This window comes from Telopea speciosissima, chromosome 9 (genome assembly GCF_018873765.1).
Source record: "Telopea speciosissima isolate NSW1024214 ecotype Mountain lineage chromosome 9, Tspe_v1, whole genome shotgun sequence".
Lineage (NCBI taxonomy): Eukaryota > Viridiplantae > Streptophyta > Magnoliopsida > Proteales > Proteaceae > Telopea > Telopea speciosissima.
The window spans coordinates 62172805-62198832 of record NC_057924.1 but is presented as its reverse complement, the minus strand read 5'-3'; the positions used below and the strand labels follow the sequence as shown (position 1 = coordinate 62198832).

The following is a 26028-nucleotide window of genomic DNA, read 5'->3' as shown; positions in this document are numbered from 1 at the left end:
TACTAGTAACATATTAAACACCCTAAAGCAGTATGTAACTATTAATAATAAGTACTTAGCAACAAGCGTAATTATACTATAGATCACACATCATTCAAGATGATCCAATCCTATGCCAATTTTCCCTCATGGTTTGAAATTTCGGTGGAGTCGGTCAAAATATATCGAAAATTCTCAGTTTTGACCTGGCTCAAAATGAAACACTATGCGACTCACTAGTTATACCCAAGGTTCTAAAACTCGGTCTCGAGATCTCGGCGAGACGGTGTATTTTTTTTTTAATGTTTCAGAAATATGTTTCCGAGTTGTCGATCAAAACATTGAGGTAGATTGCTTGAAGATTCACAGTTTGAGGTAATACCCTTTTTCTCTAAAGTAATTTTTCGCAAAAAAATAGGGTAAATATGTAGTGGTTAGGATTCAATTTTTTATATATTAGATAACATTAGCCGATCTACGACTTCGCACAGTCAGATTTAGTTTTCTGTTTGTAATTATTTTAAAATTTTTTGGTTTAAAAATGGAATTTTTTTTTTTGAAAATTAAAAAAATACTTAAAAAAATTAAAAAGAGAAATATGGAAAAATATTCTGTTTTGATTTGAAAATTAGTGAAAAATTTAAAAGTAATGTGGTTGTCTTTTCAACTCAAAATGATGTTTTTTGTGTTGTTTATACTTACATAATGGTTAATTAGGTTGTTATTTTTTTAAAAATAATTATAAAAATTGGTTTTAAGCAGGGGAAAACATAAGAGTTAGGTAGAAATTAGGAAATAGGTTTCATCGGCGGCAGCAATCTTCCTCATCTTTCGAGCCCACTCAGAACTCTGTGGTATTGACATAGAGTAGGAGACTAGGAGGAAGGGCAGGAGACTTTGCTTACTTGCAACTTTGATGTGAAGTCAGTGACTGAACACTATGATGTAAAATTTTAAAATTCTATAATATTAGATAATTTTCCTCCATTCGTCATTTGCAATTGTATATTTTAATTGGTATCATTATATTTTTTATGTTATAATACTAAATCAGGTGTAACATAGGTTATCCTTGAAAAATATATAGGCAAGGTACACGAGTACGACGTACACTGCCAACCTAGGGTATGAAACCAAACTAACATTTTGAGTATTTTTTTTCAACAACTATGGGTTCCATTGTGGTTAGGGATGCTTAATTAGGGTCTCTTCCAAGTTTCAGCCCAAAATATGGCCGTTGGACCATCGAAATGGTCAAACAAAACCATGCACCAAGACTTACAAGATTCGGTTGGAGTCTGAATTGTTTTGGTTTCGACGATGGTTGAAATCTTGGTTGAAACCGACTTCTTGAACCTTGTTTTCCATTTTTAGATGTGATACTTAGCAAAGACATGCAAGACAAACCAAAATTCAAGAAAAAAAGTTTTATTTTATTTTTATTACTTTTTAACTTCAACCCATGGCTTTGATGTTCAATCTCCACTTTGATGAGCTTTATGCAATTTTTTGCTTATTTTAGTTACTGTCATTTTTTAGTGTAGATGGGATCAACTTAGGTTTTGACAAAACAATAAGAATAAGAAGATTTTTCTTTCAAAAACTGGTATTGATCTATCTCGGTATTGTATCAGTCTGCATTGATTTTGTACATAAATATTTTTGTTTTTGATGCATCGGGTTCTGTATCATATTGACATGGCCATCTCAATGCATATCGTGTATCAAGGGTATTGTTCTGTGTTGGTACCATATCGGTCTGCATCGGATCTGTGAATAAATTTTTTTATGCATCGGTTCTTCTTATCTTATTGACATGACCAATCTTGATGCGTATTGGACGTATTGGTCCGTTTCATATCAATACTTGATACCATGAATATGACCCTACATGCTAATGTCTTGGCATTTGGGGAGAGAGATATTGTAGTGTTTATGAGAACAAAGTGAAAGAAATGCCCCAAGATATGCCAATTTACAGCCTCCTTACAGAGTGAGCTGCTACTACTATTAATGAATTTTTGGAGTTAGCATATGTGGCAGAAGAAAGGATAGGAAAAGCTGATATGGAAGAACTGATCTTTTTATTCGGTATAATTGTTATTCTTCTTTCTTTCTTTTTTTTTTTTTTTTTGTGCTTTTGTTAATCTCTGTTGGTAGTGGTTGTGTTCACTATCTTTGTACATAATTGTTAAATAACTTTTTTTTTAGTAAAATGCTGTGGGGGTGGAGGGGAGGAAAAGAGGAAAGTTGTTGCAATTCTCAGCAGATTTAGATATGAGCATTGTCCGAAATCTTGACCGACATGTCAATTTTGGCGAAATACTTTGATTTCGACATGAGGATAAACGAAATACTATGCGAAACACAAGGAAGTTCAGATTTCAACAAAATTTTGACTAATTTTAGCGAAATTTCGAACATGCGCTCATATGTAAAAGCAAGATTTTCGATGAAATTTTAATCATTTCATTGAAATATTGAGCTTTCGCATAAGAGCTTCAAAACTGCTAGAAAACCTCAAATTTTTGGCAAAATCCTTCATTTTGCCGCTGAATCAAGGCTTGGTCATTAACTTTGAAGCATCCATATCCAAATTTTTGGATGAATCTGATCCATCATTTGGCCAAATTCTCCCAAATTTTAAATTTCCCACCATAGTTGTCATGGCGTCTTGGCAACCAAGGCGTTGGAGGAGTCCTGGACATAAAGCGAGACCACTAAGGTGCCTAGGCGACCAAAGTGCCTAGGTGTTGCGTAACGATGCCTTAACAACTATGTTTCCTACCTATAGGGCTGCTGTGATGGACTTGGAGAGATTTTTTTAGGCATAATGACATGGCTATCATATGTCATGGGGTCCGAAGCTAACTAACCACTTTATTCTTTTTTATTAAAAAAAAATCTAATGGTTCAAATGTCTAATCATGCTTAAATAGGAAATTCCTGAAATTTGAGGGCAAAATTTCAGGTTTTGCCTGCTGAAATGGCTATTTCAAAATTTACACTGAAATGGACCAAATTTCGGTGGGATTTCGACCATTTCACTGAAACATTTTGGTTTCAGTGGGGGGGGGGGGGGTTTGAAATCCCCACCATAATTCTGAAATTTAGAACCTTGGGTACAAGCTTGGTAATGTAGTCTATATTTACTTAGGTGCCATTTCATTTCATTTCATTTACTTCAATTTGCTGTGTAAATTCTGTCTCACCTACTTACTAAAGCTCGCCGTATCTGTATAATATAGAATTTGGCACAATTTAGTCTTTTCAAGCTTTCACTCTTTATTGTTGATGCGGTTATAGAAAAGGTTACATCTGTTTCTTTTTTATTTGACTTCTACAATGTAAAACTCATTGGTTGCTCTCAGCTCAAAACTTTGAACGATGTTGCTTGATATTGTCTTTTTTCTCCCTTGTGCAGCTTGTTTTCCGTACTGTTGGTTATTCCGGGGCAGATATTCGAAATCTTGTTAATGAAGCAGGAATAATGTCTGTAAGTTACTCCTTTATTCTTTTGTATATCCTTTGTCTTAGAATGTTAGAGAGTTGACTGGTCTGTAGTTTTTCTTTTAATAACCCGGACAGCCCCCTAGAATAAACCAAAGAAATATAAACAATACAAGGGAGTAATGCTGCCATACCCCTAACCTAAAATAAAGAAGCACTTGTCGTTCATGATAAAATGATAAATTAGAAAACCCCATCCCAATATTGCATTTATTTGATTGTGACAAAACAAAGAGCAAGCTTGTCCTAGAAAGCTACTGAAACATCATGAGAAAGAGCCAAAATAGGAGTGGATAGCCGTATAGCACCTGTTTTTTTTTAATATATATATATACATATATATATATATATATATATATATATATATATTATTTTTTAAATCTCGTGGGATCATATAATTTTCTCTGGAAGAAACTCGCCAGTCTAACATTTGTGAGATTTTTATCTTAGTTGCTGAATCAATTACTGTAACATGCACTACCGGGCTGGCAAATATCTTTCAATCTTGATGTGGTTGAAAGAATTCATTTCAAATGCAAATTCGTGTCATTTACTAAATTCTCTTATTCACATGTTATCTGGATCATATCCTTTTTCTTATATGGTTATGCTTACTTTATTCCATCCAGTATCTCCTGAAGCATGCACACCTAATAAACTGGAGTACACTATTTAAAGGAACCAACTTCATTGGATCCTAAAAAGGGGGAAAAAAAAGGGTGTACCCAGTGCATGAGGGTCCTGCCACTGCAGGGTCATAATCTACGCAGCCTTACCCCTGCTCTGCGGAGAGGCTGTTTCCCGACTTGAACCTGCACCACTAGGTTGCAATGGAACAACCTTACGGTTGCACCAAGGTCCGCCTAAATGAACATGAATTATTCTAAATTCTTGACCAAGGGAGGATTAAATTATAATATAAGATTGAGTTTGTGGTATGTCGGTATCCTTTGTCTTAATTGCTCGAAAGGGAAATGAAGTTCAAAATTTTAAGAAACTACTTCGCAGATAAGTGATAAATAAGGTGTATCATTTATCATGTCTCAGTATTATGGTTTGGGCTGCCTCTGAAGGGGCCCTCAGCCTTTCCTGGTACCAGTGTAGCACATTTAGACCCTATCATAAAGCTTTGCTTTTGATTAATCTCATCCTAAATAAAGTAGAAGGTTTTTGTGAGAAAGTGTTTATATTCATAGGAGCTTGGACGACTTCCAGTTTTGCAATTTCAACTTTCTGCTGTGGCAAATTATGCTGCTGTTTGGAAACAGCATCTACAGTTATGGTGGGTATCACACAGATATTAGCAATAGTTGGGTACGGAACCAACTGACATGGTCAACAATCTCTACTAGAACTATGAATTCCCGTGCAGTAGTTTTTCAGTTTGGTTCTTGCGCGCGCTTGGCTCTCCTAGGGGCAAAAGTACTTGCTTGTTTTGTCATGCTAGCCAATCAAACAACCGTTACACACTTTTTTTTTGATAGGTAGGCCCCAAAGAGATTTGAACTCATGACCTCTTAATTGGAGGTGTTGGACTTTGCCAAGTGAGCTTCCCCCTTAGATCCATGACACTGCATCTTCGCCATACGGAATGAGATTCAACTAATTCGTATTCCCGATGAAACCTCCAAAGGTCCCTAGCACAATTGAATAAACTATGCCGTTCTTGTTCCAACGCCAAGTGTCTTCCAAAAGACCACATGTAGGTCAGAAGTAACCAAGAAATGAATCATTATAAGATTGAGCAACAAGAACCAATAGGAACCCAAAACTATGACTTGCATGGGAATGATAAATATCAAGCTTAAAATTGATGTAGCTCATCCAATGGTATGTTGTAATCAACAAAAGTATGAAACTCATTTCTGCTCCATAAAGCAGAAACTGATTCAATTGGAGGAAATTTTATTCCATTCAACAACTACCAGATTTAAGAATACTTTAAAATATTATATAATCCTTGGTACCTTTGCTGGAGAGAGCAACCTGATCTTATGGCTGCTGATATCATCAATATGGCCAGGTGCTGCTGCCCAAGCCTTGTAGTGTCTCCCTACACATGCAATACTGCTCATGGTAAGTGTAGCAATACCGAAGAATAGAAATAAGTATATATAAAGGCAAAGAAGAGAAGAAGAGAGAAGAAGAGAGAAGAAGAGAGAAGAAGATGAGAAACTGAGGGAGGGAAAAGAGTTACTGCTTGTGTGTACAGCTAAGTCGAGACCCCCAATTGTATTTATCAAGTCTGAAATAGTGAAAGTACAATTAAGGACAATAACTAACATAAACATTGCATAAACACCCATAAATAATAACAGAATACTCAAAACACCCCTAAGTGGCGGTAACTTTTAACACTCCCCCTCGGGCTGGAGCATATAAATAATCCATGCCCAGCTTGGAACAGCCTTTCCAGAAAGTGGGACCGAACAGAGGTTTAATAAACATTATCTCCCAACTGATCTGTAGAAGAGAGAAACGAAGTGTGAAACTGTCAATCAATTTGTTCATTACTGCATTCCTCACAAAGTGATAATCAACTTCAACGTGTTTGGTTATTTCATGAAACATTGGATTACTGGCAATATAGATAGTAACTTGATTATCACAGAATATCTTAACTCGGCTGCTGTATAGGCCATGGTTTTATACTCAGCCTCAACACTCAATCTAGCCCCAGTCGTTTGTTTCTTGCTTCTCCATGTGACAAGATCGCCACCAATAAAAGAACAATAACCTGTGGCAGACCTTCTATCACCATCAACACTAGGCTAGTCTGCATCATAATATCCAGCTACCAAGGTTCGAAAACTAGGGTCTCGGAGGCATCTCGGCCCAGCCAAAAACCGAGACGAGTCGAGATCTCGGCAAGTTACTGCATTTTTTTTTTTTTTTGACTTGGACCCCCAACTCGGTGGGTTTTACACATATTTTGGGTCTGAAACTTGGTATTCAGCCTATTTCAGGCCATTTAAACACAATGGCATGCCCAGATTTTCCAAAAAACAAGTCCAAATATGAGTTTCACTCTGGACCATAGGTTGGTAGGCGACGAGTCGTACTAAAACAACCTACTCTACACATAATTTAGTAATACATAGCAAATTAGCAATCAAAACATTCAATTTAGTACATATCAATCAAAACATTCAAATAAAAAGTACATTACATCCTTAGGACAGAACTCACCGAGATTTGCGAGTTCTGTCCATGTTAGGTTCTTTTAAATGGGGTAGATGGGTCTAAAATGGGTTAAAAATATGGGTCAAAACCATATCCAGAACCGACACCGAGATCTCGCCGACGACAAGAAATTGTAAAAATATAATGTTAAAAATATGGGTCAAAACCATGGTTCGAACCGATACCGAGATCTCGCTGAGAAATTGTAAAAATATAATGCGTTGGTGGTTTCGACTCGGTTTTTTGAAATACCGCGAAACTCGGCGAGATCTTGGCGAGATCTCGTGAGTTCTTGAACCATGCCAGATTGCCAGCTACATCAATATGCTGAGTAGGTTGGTAAATGAGCCCCTTTCCTAGAGCCCCTTTAAGATACTTTGACATTTGACATGCTGCCTCCCAATGAACCTTCTTAGGTGAATTCATAAACTTACTAATAGCTCCAAAATCAAATGGTATATCTGGTCTAGTAACAGTAAGGTTAATGAATTTCCATACTAATATCCTATAAAGGCGCTTATCATCAAACTCTTCACCATCATTTGTCCCAAACTTCTGGTATGGATCCATAGGTATATCTACTAGTTTGGAAGCAAGCATACTAGTCTCAGACAAAAAATCCAGAACATATTTTTTCTGTGAGAGTCTAATCCCTTTCTCACTCTGAAGCACTACCTTAATACCAAGAAAATACTTGAGTGCACCCAAGTCTTTCATTTGAAAATGTTGTTGTAAATAAGATTTTACCTCTTTAATCCCAAATGCATCATTCCTATATATGATAATATCATTGACATACATGACCAAAAAATCACCCATCCTGGTGACAAACAAAAACCGAATGGTCAAAATAACACTGAGAAAACCCACATCAAATAACAATCAAACTGAACTTATCAAACCAAGCTCTAGGTGATTGTTTGAGCCCATAAATTGCTTATGTAATTTACAAGCTATGTGAGTGTTCTCCTCCTGAGCAACATACCCTGGAGGTCGCTTCATATATACCTCCTCATGTAAATCACCATATAAGAAGGCATTCTTGACATTCAGCTCATATAATGTCCAATCATTATTCACCACTAAAGAGATTAGCACACAAATAGAATTAAGTCGAGCAACAGGTGAGAAGTTCTCAAAGTAATCAACACCATAGGTGGTTTGAGTATTGCCCTTCGCAACTAACTGGTCTTTGAGCTGCTCAACAGTATCATCTGGATGGTAGTAATGGTGTATATCAAGCAACACCACACAAGGTCCTTACCTAGAGGTAAATCCATTAGAGTCCCAAGTTTGGCGAGAAATCAAGGCATCTATTTCCGTGTCCGTAGCCACTTTCTACCTAGGATGAGACAATGCCTCACAATGGGTTTTAGGAGTAGGGTGAGTAGATAATGACAAGGCAAAGCTATGCAGGGAAGATGGTAGATGAGATAGAGAAGCAAAATTTCAATAGGTTAAGCAACCATAGATTTTTGAATACAGGAGCGGGTGCCTTTACGAAGGAAGTGGGAACCTTAGCTGGAGGAGCAGATTGTGTAGGGGACTGTGAAGTAGGAAGAACCGAACTAGACTGCATTTTTTTTCTTACGCCGCTGATACACTTGTAGTGGTTCCGGTGAAGCATCGGTGGGAATAGCATCCTAGGGCACAAGAGGCAAAATGGGGGGGGGGGGGAGTACCATCATCTGTGTCAAGGGAATTACTAGAAGCAGAAAAATATGGGGTAGTCTCAAAAAATGTAACATCGGCCTCGACAAACAGCCTCTGAGTAATAGGATCGTAACATTTATACCCTTTGTAAGTTCTAGAATAATCGAAAAAAACACATTTGACAGCCCGAGGAGATAACTTATCAACTTGAGGGTGAAAATTATGAACAAAGCATGTGCGCCAAAAAACCCGAGGCGGCAAAGAAAACAAAGGAGAGTTGGGAAACATAATAAAGAGAGGAGATCGAGTATTAAGAACAGAAGAAGGCATCTGGTTAATCAAATAACATGTGGTTAAAATGACATCACTTCAAAAACGTTTGGGAACATGCATATGAAACATTAGGGACTGAGCAATTTCCAATAAATGTCAATTTTTCCTTTCAGTAACCCCGTTTTGTTGAGGGATATAAGAACAACTTGTTTGATAAATCATGTTATTAGCTGAACAAAAAGCAGATATCTCACGCTGAATGTATTCAATAGCATTATCAAACCAAAAAACTTTAATAGAAACATTAAACTACGTCTTTATTTCATTGTACAAATCTTTAAAAACAGAAGAAATTAGGTACGATCTTTCAACAAATACAACCATATTAGACGGGAATGATCATCCTTAAAAGTAACAAAATAAGAAAAACCTAACCTATGTTTGACACGATATAGATCTCAGATATCTGAATAAACTAAGAAAATAAAGATGAATTTCTAGACAGACTACGAGAAGGAAAAGAGGACCGATGATGCTTCCCAAGCTCACATGCTTCACATTTGAGGCAAGACATAGACTTGCAGTTTGGAACTATATGTTGGAGTTTTGATAAGTATGGGTGTCCCAACCAAAAAATGCCACTGAAAAGGAGAAACACCACCGAAAGCTGTAGTAGCAGCAGTAACGGGTGCAGCGCAATCAAGATAATACAACTTATCCTGCTCAAGCCCTCCATCGATCGTCCTTCTTGTTTGAAGATCCTGAAAAACACAATAAGATGAATAGCAGAACAATTAGTGATTTGTAAGTTGACTAACGGTTAAAAGACTTAAGGTAATTGTGACACATGAAGAACGAAAGAAAGTAGGAGAAACGGAACCATGACCAGTCACTTGGGTCGAAGAGCCATAAGCAAGAATTACCGGGAAAGGATTATGAATTTTAAACAATGAAGCAAACAAGTCTGACTTACTAGTCATATGAGTGGATGCACCAAAAATCAATTATCCAAGGGTTAGAAGATATGGTAGTAAGAGTAGCTTTGGATGAGGCAGTGGATGACTCGCGATTCTGGAGATGTTTAAGTAGCTGATTATAGTCATCCCAAGATACAGACCCTGATGGAGAAACCCCAAATGAAGATTGGTGTCGCCAAAAGAGACCTTTCAGTATTACCATCTGACACTACTGTATTAGCTAATTGTTGAGCCCATTATGGTTTACCATGTTTAGCCCAACAGGTATCAATTGTATGATTAGGCTTGCCACAGAAGGCAAACTGTTTGAAAGACCTATCGGTCTACTGTCTACCATGACCATGACCTCCCCTAAGCCACAACCTCTTCCATGAAAATTAGAACCAAAGCTATGTCCAGCAACAAAAGCAGATCCTTCCTTAGAAGAGGATGAGATGTCAGATTTAGAGGGAGAAATACAGCGATGAAGATGAGAGAAGGTCTCATTCAGGGAAGGCACCTTCTCCCCCACCAAATATCTGGCTCTTCACTGACTGAAAATCAGAATTTAATCCGGCCATAAACTTTGCAACTTTGAAACTCAGCCCATTGAATCTTCAACTGTTCCAGATCGATAGTAAGAGGCTGATAAACATTGAGCTCCTCCCACATTCCTTTAAATACCCTGTATTACTCATTTAAATATTTGTCCCCTTGCTTGAAGTAACATTTTGTCATAAAGATCATAAATGAGAGAACAAGTTCTTTTTCTGGGAGAAGCTTTCCTTCAAGTAATTCCAAACTCCCTTAGCAGTGGTGTGGAACCTAACATCTGCAATTGCTGGTTCCATACTGTTCCACAACCATATTAGAAGTGTCGTTTGCACGCATCCAAGCCTCATAATCCTTGGAATCAGTAGAAGGTGGGTCTGATTGAACAAACTTCATCTTGCTCTTAGCATTGATATAAACCTTAACAGCTTGGGCCCATAACAAGTAATTAGGTACTCTATTTAGTTTGATTTTAGTAATCTGGACATTAACATTGTTCGAAGTAGGTTTAGGGTCTGTCATCATGCACAACAGCAGCAGAAGAGGCACTCAATGGAGAAATCGATAAAGCCAGGAAATGGCAACCCTGGCCACAACTTGCGTTCACCGAAAAACAATATAATTAACAGTGGATTGATTTCCAAGCCCAGAGATAGATAGTAGGGTGAGGAAAGATATAAACCCCACAATTTCACACTGATCAGAAGAAGGAACCGCAATCAGCAATAAAAAAAAGACAATTCTGTACTTGAAACACCCAGATTTTGGGGGATTTGTAATAGCAGTAGAACCAGGAGTCAGATGGACCCCATCTCCAGGTCAAAAACCTTACTAATAAGGGAAACAGTGCCCTAGAATACCAAGGGTATCTGATGGATAGATCTCCTATACAGGTACACATTGATGCTCCAAGAAAATCACAAAAACAGAGTAGCACCAGAAGTAATATAATATAGTTTGTCGATTGATTGAAGCCTCTGATCGGTACCCAAAGGGGATAAAGGATGCTTATCTGAGGGACTAATAAAGTCGTAAAACTTCAGAAGAACCTGTCGGCTGGATGGAGAATATGTGAGACATCAATCTTACCAACAAAAAATTCCAGAAACAGGGTACCACCAAGGTTCGAAAACTCGCGTCTTGGTGCCAACTCGGACCCTTGAAAAACCGAGTTGAGCCAGTGCACTTTTTTTTTTCTCGACTCGAAGCCTCATCTCGGTGGGTTTTAGACCTAGTTTGGGTCTGAAACTTGGGATTTAGCCTATTTTAGGCCATTTAAACACAATGGCACTATCAGATTTTGCAAAAACAAAGTCCAAATAGGAATTTCAGTTAGTGGGAAAGTAGGACAGACACTTATGCTAGAAACCAGGACAGACACAGGACAAACACACTTATTTATGCTTAATATCATTTAAGTAAATGCTTTACTTAAGATATTATTCATAAATAAGCAAATACCCCTCTATTTGAATCCAATAAAAATAGGTAAAAAATAAAATTCCAAAAGGAAAAAAAGTCAACCCCCCAGTTCAAGAACAAAAACTGGATTTTCGGCTGTAGGTGTAATTTTCAACTTTCTAATGCTGGGGTTTTTCTCAAATCTAAAAATTCCAGAAATCTTAATATGGTAAAACATTGCTAAAAACCAAAAGTGCGGTAAAATATTCATTTGTTTTGATGTCCAAAAATATATTTTCATTCAGAGCGATTTTGACAGCATTCGCGCACACTGAATTAAGTTTGACCGGTTTATAACTCCTTCAATATAAATCGGATTTAAGCAATCTTGGACTTGTTGGAAAGCTTTCAGTTTTTGTTCTTGAACTGGGGGGTTGACTTTTTTTCCTTTTGGAATTTGATTTTTTAACTATTTTTATTGGATTCAAATAGGGGGGTATTTGCTTATTTATGAATAATATCTTAAGTAAATGAAATACAAATACAAAACCATTTACTTAAATGATATTAGGCATAAACAAGTGTCTGTCTTATCTGTCTTGGTTCCTGGCATAGATAGGTGTCTGTATACCAAGAATTTCTAGCAAGATCTCGAGATCTGGCATTCATATAAAGGACCTATATGGGCATTTTCCTATGTCAAACCGAGATCTCGACCGAGATCCGAGATCTCGGCGAGATATTGACATTTTGAGACTCGTAGGCAATCTCGTCTCGGTATTTCGAAAAACCGAGAAACTCGGCGAGATCGAGTTCTTGAACTATGGGTACCACCAGATTATCTTGTTATGATTTGATTCTTGCACATCCAGTAACCCATGAAATTTATTGGAGGTAGTATGCTCGAAGGGGAACCTAGTTTATCTCGATAAAATCAAACTAGGGTTTCATCAATTAGGTATAACAGCAACCTAGAGGAGGATCCTTGGTAGACAATCAAAACAGTAATTGGGGAATGGTGACTGATCAATCTTGCTCTGATACCATGTAGCAATATCAAAGAAGAGAAATCAGTACATATAAAGGCAATGCAAAAAAGATGAAGATAGAAGAAGAAGAAGTGAAAGATGAGAAACCGAGAGAGAGTTACAGCTTGTGTGTACAGCCAAGCCAAGACCCCCAATTGTATTTATAAAGTGTGAAATAGTGAAATTACAATTAAGGACAATATAAAATAAACATTACATAAACACCCATAAATAATAATAAAATATCCGAAACACCCCTAAGTGGCGGTAAACACTTAACAGTAAGTAAAAGAATCCCCTTATAATCCCAAAGACCAAAGTACCCATATAGTCTAATTACATATATTTTTTCCTGCCACATGCTGTTCTGTGTGGATTAGAATTGTCTGACTTAGGTTAGGGATTAAGAAGTCTGGCTAACGTTTGCCCATCTTGAGAATATTTTTTCTCATTTGTTATTTAATGTATTATTAATTAGAAGGGTGAAATTTCATATTTTAAAGTTTCCTGCATTAGCTCCCTTGCATTTATATAACAGTTCCCAGATATTGATTTATCTTCCTTCTTCAATAGATAAAAGTTTCTTTATTCCATGCAGGTGAGGAAAGGACATTCCAAGATCTCACAACAAGACATCATTGATGTCTTAGATAAACAGTTGCTTGAGGGAATGGGAGTATTGCTTACAGAGGAAGAGCAACAAAGATGTGAAGAGAGTGTATGTGTTTATGTTCAGTATTCTCATTAGATTACTTCTCGGAGATTGTTATTCTACATATTCTTCTAATCTTGGATTTTCTGTGTTTATATAACAGGTGCCTTTTGAAAAGAAAAAATTGCTTGCTGTACATGAGGCTGGTCACATATTGTTAGCTCACTTGTTTCCTCGATTTGATTGGCACGCATTTTCTCAGCTCCTACCTGGTGGAAAGGTTCGACTTCCAAATATTGATCGATTTATTATTTTTTTCTATTGCATTCTATTATGGGATTTGTCTTTTAACAGTATCCCTTCCAAAAAGTGCAGGAAACTGCGGTATCTGTTTTTTATCCCAGAGAAAATATGGTAGATCAAGGATATACCACATTTGGGTACATGAAGATGCAAATGATCGTAACGCATGGTGGGCGTTGTGCTGAACGTGTTGTGTTTGGTGATGATATTACTGATGGGGGAAGGGATGATTTAGAAAAGATTACCAAAGTAAGTGGTAATCTCTTTACAGTAAACAAGTTTTTAAATAATTACTCCATTCTGATGTTAATTTTTTCTGCTAAAAGAATAACTTCTATAACTTCTCAAAGAAAGAAATGATTACAAGAAAGGGGATAGAACAAGAGAAAAAACAGTATGGAAGCCCTTACTTAGGCCCTCAGGCCAAACCCGTAAAAGTTTTCTCCTTGGAATCTTTTGTATTTTAAGTCAAATCCTTCGTTGCTCCTTGTAGAGAACCCTATAAGTCCATAAATAGTAAATCCTAGTTAGTACATTGCAAGGTTTTGCAAATTTTGCCCAAATGGGTGATTTCAGCTCCTAGCGAATTGAAATGCAGTCAAAATCTGGTAAAATTTACTGCAATCTGGGGAAGTCTGACTATATTTACATCATAGTTATCAAGGTGGGAAGGCGACCATGGCGTTTTGGAGGGTAAAAAACTCAAGGCAACACTGCCATGGCGGCAAGGCGCCCGCCATGGCGGCCCAGGTGACCAAGGAGACTGGATGCCATGGCATCGCCTTGATAACTATGATCTAAATCTTTCTCCATGAAACTTTAGCAAATGCTTTTTTTAAGCTTAAATTAAAATCTATAAGTAATTAGAGAGAAGACCATCCAAAGTGGTTTTATGACTTTGAAACCTAAGTAAAAAGTTGGTCTTGCAGGTCTTGACCAGTTAGAATTAGATATCTCAACACATTAAGTGTTAAAAACACATTAGAAACCAGGATACATGACTGCATTGTTGTCATCTATTTGGAATTTGATTTGCTTTTTTTTTTTATGGAACTATTTTTTACTAATTATGTAATCTTATAAAGTAAAATATTATCAAGTATTCAATAAAATCTGTAAATTACTCATTTTATGAGTAAAAACATAATGACTTATAACCCAATATATTTTTTAATCATGTATAAGCATGTTTTTTTAATATTTTTTCTCAATAGATAAAATGCTGTAATGCTTAAAAAAAAGGCAAAACAACGCATTCGATGCATAAATGATACTCAATATTTTCTTCATAGGTATTTGCATGTTTCTTTTGTGAAGAGAGACATATTTTGTTTCACAATTTTTGTTATTTTTAATGAATTTTAAAGGTAAAAATAAAAATAATTTCCAAGTAGAAAATCCAAAGTACAGATTAGGTTCTAGATTGGCCTATTATAGCTAACCAAGTAATTATATCAAAGTATTTGGAAACTGATATGATGTAAGAAAACCACAGCACCACCTTTTTTTGTGTGGCCTGGGGGGATTTGGCTTGTAATAAGGTCAGGTAGGTATTTATTAATCTCTTGGGTTTCGGTCTCGTTTTGGTGTGACCGAAATTTCGTCAAAGCAGTGCATTTTATGTTGGTGAGTTTCAGTTGGTCATTCGGGGGTGGCAAATGACCATATTAAGCTTTGATATTGCAGGGAAACTTCATTTTAGTCTATTTTGTTATGGTTATGGTGCTGTCGTGGGGTCCACATAGGATCTCGTGATTAGCGCCAGGCGCTAATCATGAGATTCCTTAAAGCCCCAAGGTCTTTTTCGTCTTTTTCCCTAACCCTATACACATGTATATGTATTCTTTTGGCTGTCTCTATTGAATGGATCGATAGTTACGGCTGCAACCATAGTTGTCATGGCGTCGCCATGGCGTCCTGGTGCTGGAGAAGCCTGCATGGCGACCTACGCCATGGCGTCCCTCTTCGATTTCTTCTTTCCCTCTTCGATCTCTTCTTTATTTCTTCTTTCCCTCTTCGATTTCTTCTTCCTGTCTCTCTTTCCCTCTTCGATTTCTTCTTCCTGTCTCTCTGTCTCTGTTTTGCAACTAAGAAGTCGCCAGATCTGATTCCAGGAATTAAATACTCCTTGCTTAGTTGATTTCTGTGATGAGTTCTTGCTGGAATCGATAAAACATGATGTGGCGGTGCTTTGCCTGAAGGTTTAGACTAGACCGAGAAGAGTTGAAGGAGTTATCTCCTTCGTACTTTGCCTTTTTCCGTCCCAGGCTGAAGTCGTAAGGTTGAAGATAACCATAAATCCAATCGTGGGTTATTACAAACCCTTATTTTTGCCTTTTTCCTAAAGTACCCTTCTCTTCTTTTATTCCCCTTTGTCCATACTTTACACATCCCTCCAAGTTTACCCTTAGTCATTAATCAAAACTCTTTTATGCCCTTTCTTAAATTCTGCTTAATTACAAGATTGCCATCCTTAAAACTTGAGAAACAATAGAGAAAAAATAAAACATGGCTTGAGTATTCATCTATTAAACCATTAAAAATAGAGAAAATAAAAAATAAAACATGGTCGACATGCTCGCCATGGCAACGCCATGGTGGGCGACATATCGATATATCGACGTGACACCCCTCCACCGACTTGGATCGCCGTGACAACTATGGCTGCAACACTTTCTTCTCTTCTCTTCTTCTTCTTCCTCTTCTCTTTTCTGATTTTCTCAACTATCATGGTATCAAAGCAGAGATTCTAGGCCTGGTACAAATCTGCGCAAGCCCTCTCTTCCCCTTTTCTTCCATTTTCTTTCTTTTCCTTCTCTGCAATATCTGGTAACACTACCAGAGGCTCTCGGTTTTAGCAAGGGGGGGTGATTTTCACCCCTGTGATTATTTTTGGGTATTGGTTGATTGGTGTTTGGAAGTGTATGATGTAAATCTGCTATTTTATAATTAAAAGCAGATTCTGGTGTGTTTGCGATAGTGTTTGTGGTTGTTTGAGTGCTGTATTGGTGGACTGATGAGTTTGGGAGACTCGATTTATGGTTGAGTAGCAGTTTTTTGAAGCCGTGAGTGATGTATTTGGATGTGATTGATGGCAGTACCTATTAGAGCAGCAGTTGGTGAAATCGTGGGTGATTTTTGGTGATTCGATTGGTGGTATCATCTATTGGATGTGTGTTTGGGATTTCTTGATCTCTAAAATTTGTTGTGAAGTCAACATGGGTGATGAAGATAAAAGTAGTGCAGTGGTTACAGAGGTAGTTTCCTCATCTTCCAATCGGATCACAGAGAAGAAGCTTGAAGGCATTGCAAATTTTCAGCAATGGAGGAAAATTGTGAAGCTTGTTTTGACTGGGCGAAATCAGCAACTACACTTGACAGTACCCAAACCAGCAAATGATGCAACTTGGGAGACGGTCGATGCCCGAATTCTTGGACAGATGTTAAACTCGATGGAGAATCATGTTGTGGATTTGGTCACTCATATTGACACTTTGAAAGATTTATGGGACTACTTGGAAGTTCTTTATTCGGGCCAAAATAATTTATCAAGGATTTATGAGTTGTCACAGGAGTTTTACAGGACTGAGAGAAAGGGGTGTTCTATCACCCAATATTTCGCTGATTTTAAGCGATTGTATGAAGAATTAAATGCTCTTCGTCGTATCTCTTCGGATGTGAAATAGATGCAAATCCAAAGAGAACAGTTGGCTGTTATGGGCTTTTTGGGAGGACTCGGGCAGGAGTATGAATCTGTCCAGTCACAATTCTTGGAAGTGAACACATAGCTTCTCTCACGGATACATTTGCTCGTGTTCTTCGAGTATCTCGTGAGAACTCTCGTGACTCCACACCAGCAGTTGATAATTCAGCATTGGTTTCCCAAAATACAGCTGGTGGGGGTGGTCGTGGAGATGGTAGTTACCGTGGGGGAAGCAGTGGACGTGGGGTTGGTCGTGGAGGTGGTCGTAGTGGAGGCCGTGGTACATTTCAGCCCGCTAACAGCCAAGGTTATGAGCAGTCTAATGCCTCTTCTGATGGATCAGCTGCTGTCCGGACATGTCATCATTGTGGCCAGCCTGGCCATATTCAGAGGTTCTGTTGGAAGCTTCATGGAAAGCCTGGACAGCAACAGTTCGCTAATTCTGCTGCAAGTAGTGATCCATCCCCTCAGTCTCAACCTTCTGAGGGAAAGGTGATTGTTATGTCTAATGAAGAGTATGCACGGTACAACCAATTTCAGATTTCTCAGCCGACTTCTTCCACTGCTACTTTGGTTAAGACAGGTAATGCCATTGCATGCCTTTCCGTTGCTTCTCGTCCCTGGATCATTGATTCAGGGGCATCGGATCACATGTCTGGAATGTCAGGTATCTTTTCTTCTTTGTCTCCATCATCATCCAGTGTTACCTTAGCTGATGGGTCTCTAGCCAAGGTTAAGGGCACTGGGACTGTTCATCCTAACTCCTCATTATCCCTGTCTTCCGTTCTCTACCTTCCAAATTTTCCATTTAATCTTATGTCAGTAAGTAAGTTAACTAATACTTTTAATTGTTCAATGACATTTTATCCCGATTCTTGTATTTTTCAGGATCTTGTTACAAAGAAGACGATTGGTAGAGGCCGTGAGTCAGGGGGGCTACATCTACTTAATGGATCTCAGTCGGTTGCTTATTCCAGTGTTGCTTCACATCATCAAATTCACTGTCGTCTTGGTCATCCGTCCTTGGAAAGTCTTAAGAAGTTAGATTCTAGTTTCCATTCCCTTTCTAGTCTTGAATGTGAGTCCTGTCAGTTTGGGAAACTCCACCGTGTGAGTTATCCCCCTAGAGTCAATAAGAGGTCTGTTTCTCCTTTTTCTTTGGTCCATTCTGATGTGTGGGGGCCATGTCCTGTCGTGTCAAATTTGGGTTTTAAATATTTTGTTACCTTTGTTGATGACTATTCAAGAATGACTTGGTTATATTTAATGAAAAATAGATCTGAGTTATTTTCTATTTTCTGTGCATTTGTCTCTGAAATTCAGACTCAGTTTGGTGTGCCTGTGAAAATTCTTTGTAGTGATAATGCCAAAGAGTACTTCTCTGCTCCCTTTTCTACATTCATGGTACAGCATGGTATGATCCACCAGTCTTCCTGTTCTGACACACCACAACAAAACGGTGTGGCAGAGAGGAAAAATTGTCGTTTAATGGAGGTAACCCGTTCCTTGTTATTTGAGATGGAAGTTCCCAAACATTTTTGGGCTGATGCTGTTTTAACTGCATGCTACCTCATTAACCGTATGCCTTCCTCGGTCTTGCGGGGCGAAATTCCTCATTCCTTACTGTTTCCCACTGAGCCGTTGTTTGTTTTGCCGCCTCGTATATTTGGTTGCACATGCTTTGTTCGAAATCATACACCAGGGCTGTCTAAGTTGGATCCTAAAGCAATTAAGTGTATGTTTCTTGGCTACTCCCGTACCCAAAAGGGGTACCGCTGTTTTTCTCCATCCTTACGAAAGTATTTTATCACAGCTGATGTCTCCTTTTTTGAGTTAACGCCGTACCATGCTGCTCCAGTGAATGTTTCTGAGTTGGATGATGATCTTCTGGTGTATGTAATTCAGACTTCTGCTCCTGCTCCTATACAACCAGCCCCTGCACAGGGATTGCCGCCAACCAAAGTCTATGTTCGTCGTCCACAAGTAGCTGCTGCCCCTCCTGTTCTTGGCGACTCTGTCACATCTTCTTTGGCTGCAGATCCTACCACAACTACCTCTTCAGTGGAACCTGTTGTTTCTGACCTTGACATTCCAATTGCTAAACGGAAAGGTACCTGTAGTTGTACTCAACATCCAATTTCCAGATTTGTTTCTTATTCTTCTTTGTCTTCTCCATTTCGTTCCTTTTTATCTACTGTTGAGGCCCATCCTCTTCCTAAGTCTGTGACAGAGGCATTATCTGATCCTGGCTGGAGGACAGCTATGGAGGAAGAATTATTGGCATTAAAGGTGAATGATACTTGGGATATTGTACCGCTGCCTCTAGGGAAAACAGACATCGGTTGTCGCTGGGTATATGCAGTGAAGGTTAATCCGGATGGTTCCCTTGCTCGCTTAAAAGCGAGGCTTGTAGCTAAAGGGTATGCGCAGGTGTATGGTAAGGACTACTTGGATACATTCTCTCCGGTGGCCAAACTTGCGTCTGTTCGTATTTTGATATCTCTTGCAGCTACATATCATTGGCCCTTGTTTCAGCTTGATGTTAAGAATGCATTCCTACATGGGACTCTACAGGAGGAGGTTTATATAGAGCAACCACCCGGGTTTGTTGCTCAGGGGGAGTCTGGGATGGTGTGCAAATTAAAAAAATCTTTATATGGGCCGAAACAGTCTCCTCGTGCGTGGTTTGGCAGATTTACTGAAGTTGTCTTGGCCTTTGGCATGTCCAGGTGTGGGAGTGATCATTCATTCTTGTATAGACAATTAGATGTAGGGAGGATTTTTCTGATTGTGTACGTTGATGATATTATCATTACAGATGATGATTCAGTTGGTATAACAGAGTTGAAGTCATATCTTCAACAGAAATTTCAGACCAAGGACTTGGGGAAATTAAAATATTTTTTGGGAATTGAAGTGGCACAGTCTCGGAAAGGAGTTTTCTTATCACAACGGAAGTATGTATTGGATCTGCTTACTGAGACAGGTATGCTTGGATAAGCCGATTGACACACCCATGGACCAAAATGTGAGACTTGTAGCTGAAGGGGGAGATGTCCTTGATGATCCTGAGAAATATAGAAGATTGGTGGGTAAGCTGAATTATTTGACAGTTACTCGACCTGACATTGCTTTTCTAGTGAGTGTGGTCAGTCAGTTTCTTTCCTCTCCTCGGACATCTCATTGGGATGCAGTTGTACGCTTCCTAAGGTATCTCAAAAAGGCCCCGGGTAGAGGAATTGTGTATCAAGATCATGGACATAGTAGAGTTGAGGGGTTTTTAGATGCTGATTGGGCAGGGTCCCCAACTGACAGGAGGTCAACTACTGGGTACTGCACTTTTGTTGGAGGAAATCTGGTTTCATGGAAGAGCAAAAAGCAGAGTGTGGTGGCTCGTTCCAGTGCTGAGTCGGAATACAAAGCTATGGCACAAGTAACATGCGAATTAATGTGGATACAACAGCTATTGTCTGAGTTGGGGTTCAAGGTTCCACCTCCCATGCAATTATGGTGTGATAATCAGGCATCAATCCATATTGCTTCCAATCCTATGTTCCATGAGAGGACGAAGCACATTGAGATTGATTGCCATTTTGTTCGAGTAAAGATGCAGAGTGGAGTGATTCTTCCTAGTCATATCAGAACTGGAGAGCAGCTTGCAGATGTATTTACCAAGTCATTGGATAATGGGAGGATAGAGTATATTTGTAACAAGCTGGGCATGATTGATATATATGCTCCAGCTTGAGGGGGAGTGTTATGGTTATGGTGCTGTCGTGGGGTCCACATAGGATCTCAGGCGCTAATCACGAGATTCCTCAAAGCCCCAAGGTCTTTTTCATCTTTTTCCCTAACCCTATACACATGTATATGTATTCTTTTGGCTGTCTCTATTGAATGGATTGATAGTTACGGCTGCAACACTTTCTTCTCTTCTCTTCTTCTTCTTCCTCTTCTCTTTTCTGATTTTCTCAACTATCTATTTAAACATATGTAAACCATTATATTGCAAGAAAAGTCACACAAAGTGGTGTTTTGCACCCTTGGTTGGCAGTATACGCCGAACCGTATTGTATACCTTGTGCAATCATTTTTGGGAAGAAGTTCATACCTTAACTGCTGAATGTGACCTAATCTTCAGCAATATGCACCAAACGATGTCGTTGGAGTGACGTGGCCACCCCAACACCGTATTCCAACAATGTGTAGAGGTGAGGCTGCAAAAATAGCAATAAAAGTGGCTTTTCTTCTTCCCACAGGCAAAACAGGTGAAATAGATGAGTTCTGGTCGAAATTTCGACCAGACTGGCTCGGACAAGGTAGTTATAATACCCCCTAAACCGTATCACCAAAACGATACATGAGGTCAAAATTTTGGCAGAACGCTGAAATTTCGACCGAAATAAGGTTGATCCCTTAATTTGCCAGGCATTTCGTCTCAGCCATATCGAAATCACTGAAATTTCAGTTTTTAAACCATGCGTGCGACTGAGTCGAATGGCTCTGAATATGTTTACTTAAGGATCGTAACATTATGATGAAAAATGTCAAACAACATGATTTTGCCATTTTGGCCAAAACATTTTGGTTATTGTGATTGAAATTTGGTAGTAGTTTGACTTCCCATAGCTTTTGATTTTGATCTACAGTGAAATTCAAATATTTTTGACAATTTTGATAAAAATTTAGAATATTGGCTTTATTTTAATTGTACAAAATGTTTTTATTTTTATAATTGATTCATCTTGTTGTAGCCATTGTATCATTTTCAAGAGCTGTCATTATCTTGCACGCTTTTCGAGTATACATGTAAAATGACGTTCTTTTATCCTCATTGAAAAAGAAATGTGTTATACTAAAAGGACATAAAAGTAAGGTTACAATTTTTTCACCAACTTTGGTTATAACATGATTTTCCCTTTTATAATTAACATCCAAGCAATAATATGTACAGTCCAAGCATCATTCCCAGAGGTCTATAAATGTGGTTTAACTCAACCAAGGAAGCAATTCATGATTATTGGGTTGGTTCAGGTTAAATTTGAATGTTCCATTTTATTTATTTATTTTTTGTTTTTGGACCTTCTCAAGCCTAAGATAATTCAGCAACATGTAGGTTCTTTTAATCTTAATCATTTTTGTTCAATTTATTATAATCTTCATCATCTTTATCTAGCAATTTAGTTTCTTACTTGCGTTCCTTTCCTTTCCCATTTATTTCCTTCTCAAGAAGTTTCGTTCTTTGCTTTTTTTTGGGGTGCAAGTATCATTCTTTGCTTTACTGTAGAGTTGAACCTCACCTGATTTGTCAGCTTTACCAAAGTCATTCCTGGGGTAGAAGAAAACAAATGCAGCACCGATATCTTCAATTATTTTTTTTTGATTGGTAACAACAAATGCTTTAATAATTGAGTTTGCTCTGAAGACTTAGAAGTAAAACCCCATAGTTTTCTTTATGATATTTGGAATAGACTTTCATGTGTTTCACAGACCTTGATCTGCTTGGTTGGTCTGTTTAGTATTTACAGAACCAAGAGAATAAAACCTTCAGCCTCAAACAAATCCCAGCTAATAAATGGGAATGGACCATAAATTGTAACTGGGTCAGTTCTATGGGTGCTTTTGCTCCGACTCTTTCACCATCACACTACAGTCTCATTTCTGATGATGGTGATCCTGTAGTAAATACAGCTTTTGTGTGTCTTGGCACTTGGCAAATCCCAAAAATGAATGATTCACACTTCGTAGCAGGAAAAGTTTACAGTTGTCTTCAAGGCGCTTTACATCTTATGAATTATGACATTGAATTCTTATTTCATGAATATCCATATGGATGTTTTACTTTTTTTTTTTTTTTTGATAAGGATATGGATGTTTTACTTTAATCTGTTATGTTGTGTTATGTGTGTAAATTTGGGAAAATGACAACTGAGTTTATCAAGAATCTTGTATATTTGCTAGTAGAAGTGTAGAACTATGGTAACTTATGCAACTGAATGAAGAATTATTTTTCAAATATTTATATGTTCTTTTGCTTGATTGTTCACTACAGATTGCAAGAGAGATGGTAATTAGCCCTAGAAATCCCAGGTTAGGGTTGACACGCTTGACAAAAAGATATGGGCTGATGGATAGTCCAGATAGTCCAGATGGGGAATTGATTAAGTATAAGGTAATATCCACGTTTTCTTCCTTGCTTAGGTTTCCAGCACATTTCCTATATAAATAACATTGATGCAGATGTCTTAATTAACCAATTCTGCTTCATAATGATAGTGGGACGACCCTCGTGTGATTCCTGCTGATATGACGGTTGAAGTAGCTGAACTATTTACTCGTGAACTGACAAGGGTAATTATACTTTGGACTTTCTTATAAATTTCATTGTATGAGATAAAGAGACAGCATTATTTATTTTTGCCTGAAAGTTTGATTACATTTCTCCACCTGTAGTAGTAAATTGTTTAGATCAGTTGATTCTTATGATGACATTCTCAGTTATTCTGTCAAGATTTCATATTTGATGAACTGGTTTATCTATATACTAGATATATCCAACTATGGTTTAATTGTCAGAACTGATGATGTCATTAATGAGGATATTATGCATTTTCTATTATATTTTTCTGAACGACTATCTAATCTATTTATGTTCAGTTTGTGCTATTGTGTTTGTCTGAGACTCTGGCTATTTTATTGACTGAATATGATTTTGCTTTAATGGTATATTTATATTGTGCTGATTAAGTTAAACAGGCTTGAAGATTTTAACTGCGTTTTCAAGATCTTTACGCTGCAGTGGTGTCCAAGTCGCTGGCCACCCCCTCTGTCGCGATCGAGGTGAAGAAGCCTTTTACGTTTTTTGGAGCTCCGGCTGTTTTCTTCTCCAAGGAAGAGGTTGCGCTGTCGGAGAAGGCTTTCTCGGCGGCGTTGATTGCTAAATGCAACCACGATAGGCCATCTTTGTTCGCGATCAAGGAATACTTGCAGAAGGTCTTGTTTCTGCAGGGGGATGTTGTCGTCTCCTCCCTGGACCCGCGACATGTCCTCCTGCGATTCTCGACCACGGCAGACTATGTCAAAGTTTGGTTGAAAGCACAAGCTCACGTCCAGGGCTACCTCCTGAACTTTATGAAGTGGACTTCCGAGTTCGTTTCCGGTTGGGAATCCCCTTTTGCTCCGATCTGGGTCTCCTTGCCTTGACTGCCGGTCAACTTCTATCAGGGCAATTATCTGGTGTCTATTGTTGGGGCTATAGGATGTTTCTTAAAAGTCGATGGCGCCACGGCCAACTGCACACGCACAGTCGAGGCAAGGTTCTGCGTTGAAGTCAAAGGTATGGATTGGATGTGGCTCACAGGGGTTTCATCAGAAGGTGGTCTACGATAGACCCCCCACCTACTGTGTGTCTTGCTCGAAGGTAGGCCACTTGGTAGCGGCCTGTAGAAAAGCGAAACAGGGGAAAGGTGTTGAGGGGTCTCTGGCAACCGGAGGCAATGCTACACAGATTAACGTAGCTGCCACAGTGGTAGGGGTCGAGGTTGGTGTCAGAAACAACGAGGGTGTCTTCATTCCCAGGGGAGAGGGACCCTCCAACGGTGGACAGAGGGAGGATGCCAGTGCGTTTGGGCAGAGTGTTCCTGCCATTCCACGGAGGTTGGCGAGACGGGTGGGTCGATGGAGGACTGTAGAGCATCAGATTGTGGGCCCTCATAATATTCAGGTGAATGTGCAGGGCCTTTGTGATGTCAACGGTGGTGGCGCTCTGGTTGCTAATGGTCGGAGGGAGGTCGATACTTGAGCTGAGATTGTTACTTCGCCTGTGGGGACTGGTACCGAGGGGACCCCTCAGCTGTTGGAAGAGGGCGAAATTCCTCCAGCGGGTGTTGAGTGCGGTAGTGGGTGAGGCTGCTGATGGCAGGGGTCTGGAGTTGGTGTCGCAGGGTTTGTTGGTGACTGATTCACGTGGGGAAGATGGCGCTGTAGGCGCTGTTGGCTTCATTGTGGAGAATGACTGTGCGCAGTTAGTAGGAGACACTTCGGTGCCTTTTTTTGAAGACATCGAGGGGCCCACAAGGGCGAGGGACAATGGCCATGTGTCAGACCAGGCTGCCCCTGCTGCACCAAGCTGAGAGGCCATGATGGAGAGCCTTAGGCGTTTTCACGCAACTATTGCAGGTCGGATTCGCAGGTCCTTTGACAGGGGTAGTGAGGACAACATGGGGTCAGTGGCAACAGGTGTTCGCACTGGGAGACGGCTGCCCCCTCGGGCTGTATGTCTCAGCGCTGCCCAGGTGTACAAGAGGAAGAAAATCAAGAAGTCCAGGCGGGGACGGCCATCCAATGAGACCTCTCCCCGATGTGTTACGAGATCGATGAGATCGCTGAATTCCTCTCTTCAGGGTGCCAGATGAGTTGCCTGTTTTGGAATGCTCGTGGCATAGGGAATAAGCCTACTTCTAGGTGTCTGAAAACTTTACTAAGTCTGCATAGAGTTGATATTGTTGCCATTGCGGAACCTAAAGCACAGGCCTCTAAGGTGCGACTTGTAATGGGCCGGATTGGGCTGGAGTCGATGCACACTTCCGATAGAATTTGGGTTTTCTAGAAGGCCTCGGTTCAAGTTCGTGTGGTTGAGGAGCACCCCTAGTTTGTTACACTGGAATGCGTGGATGCTAGTGCGGTAACTTTCATTCTCACCTTTGTCCATGGGCGATGCACAGTGATGGAATGGAGGGAGATGTGGGAGAGGCTTGAACTTTTCTCAAGGTCTAATTCCTTCTCATGGTCTGTAGGAGGGGATTTTAATGCTGTTGTATCCCCCTTCGAGAAAGT

The 26028-nt window shown here is 39.1% G+C and overlaps 1 protein-coding gene across 3 annotated transcripts in view; it reads left to right on the top strand.

Moving 5' to 3' along the window:
• LOC122639928 (ATP-dependent zinc metalloprotease FTSH 12, chloroplastic) overlaps positions 1 to 26028 on the top strand; it is a 66411-nt gene that overhangs the window by 25724 nt on the left and 14659 nt on the right. For all 3 annotated transcript variants that reach the window (XM_043832978.1, XM_043832977.1, XM_043832976.1), the window contains exons 11-16: positions 3404 to 3475; positions 13134 to 13253; positions 13351 to 13467; positions 13563 to 13739; positions 23246 to 23365; positions 23470 to 23544. In XM_043832978.1, coding sequence (XP_043688913.1) covers positions 3404 to 3475; positions 13134 to 13253; positions 13351 to 13467; positions 13563 to 13739; positions 23246 to 23365; positions 23470 to 23544 — 681 coding nt within the window. The remainder of the gene's footprint in view (positions 1 to 3403; positions 3476 to 13133; positions 13254 to 13350; positions 13468 to 13562; positions 13740 to 23245; positions 23366 to 23469; positions 23545 to 26028) is intronic.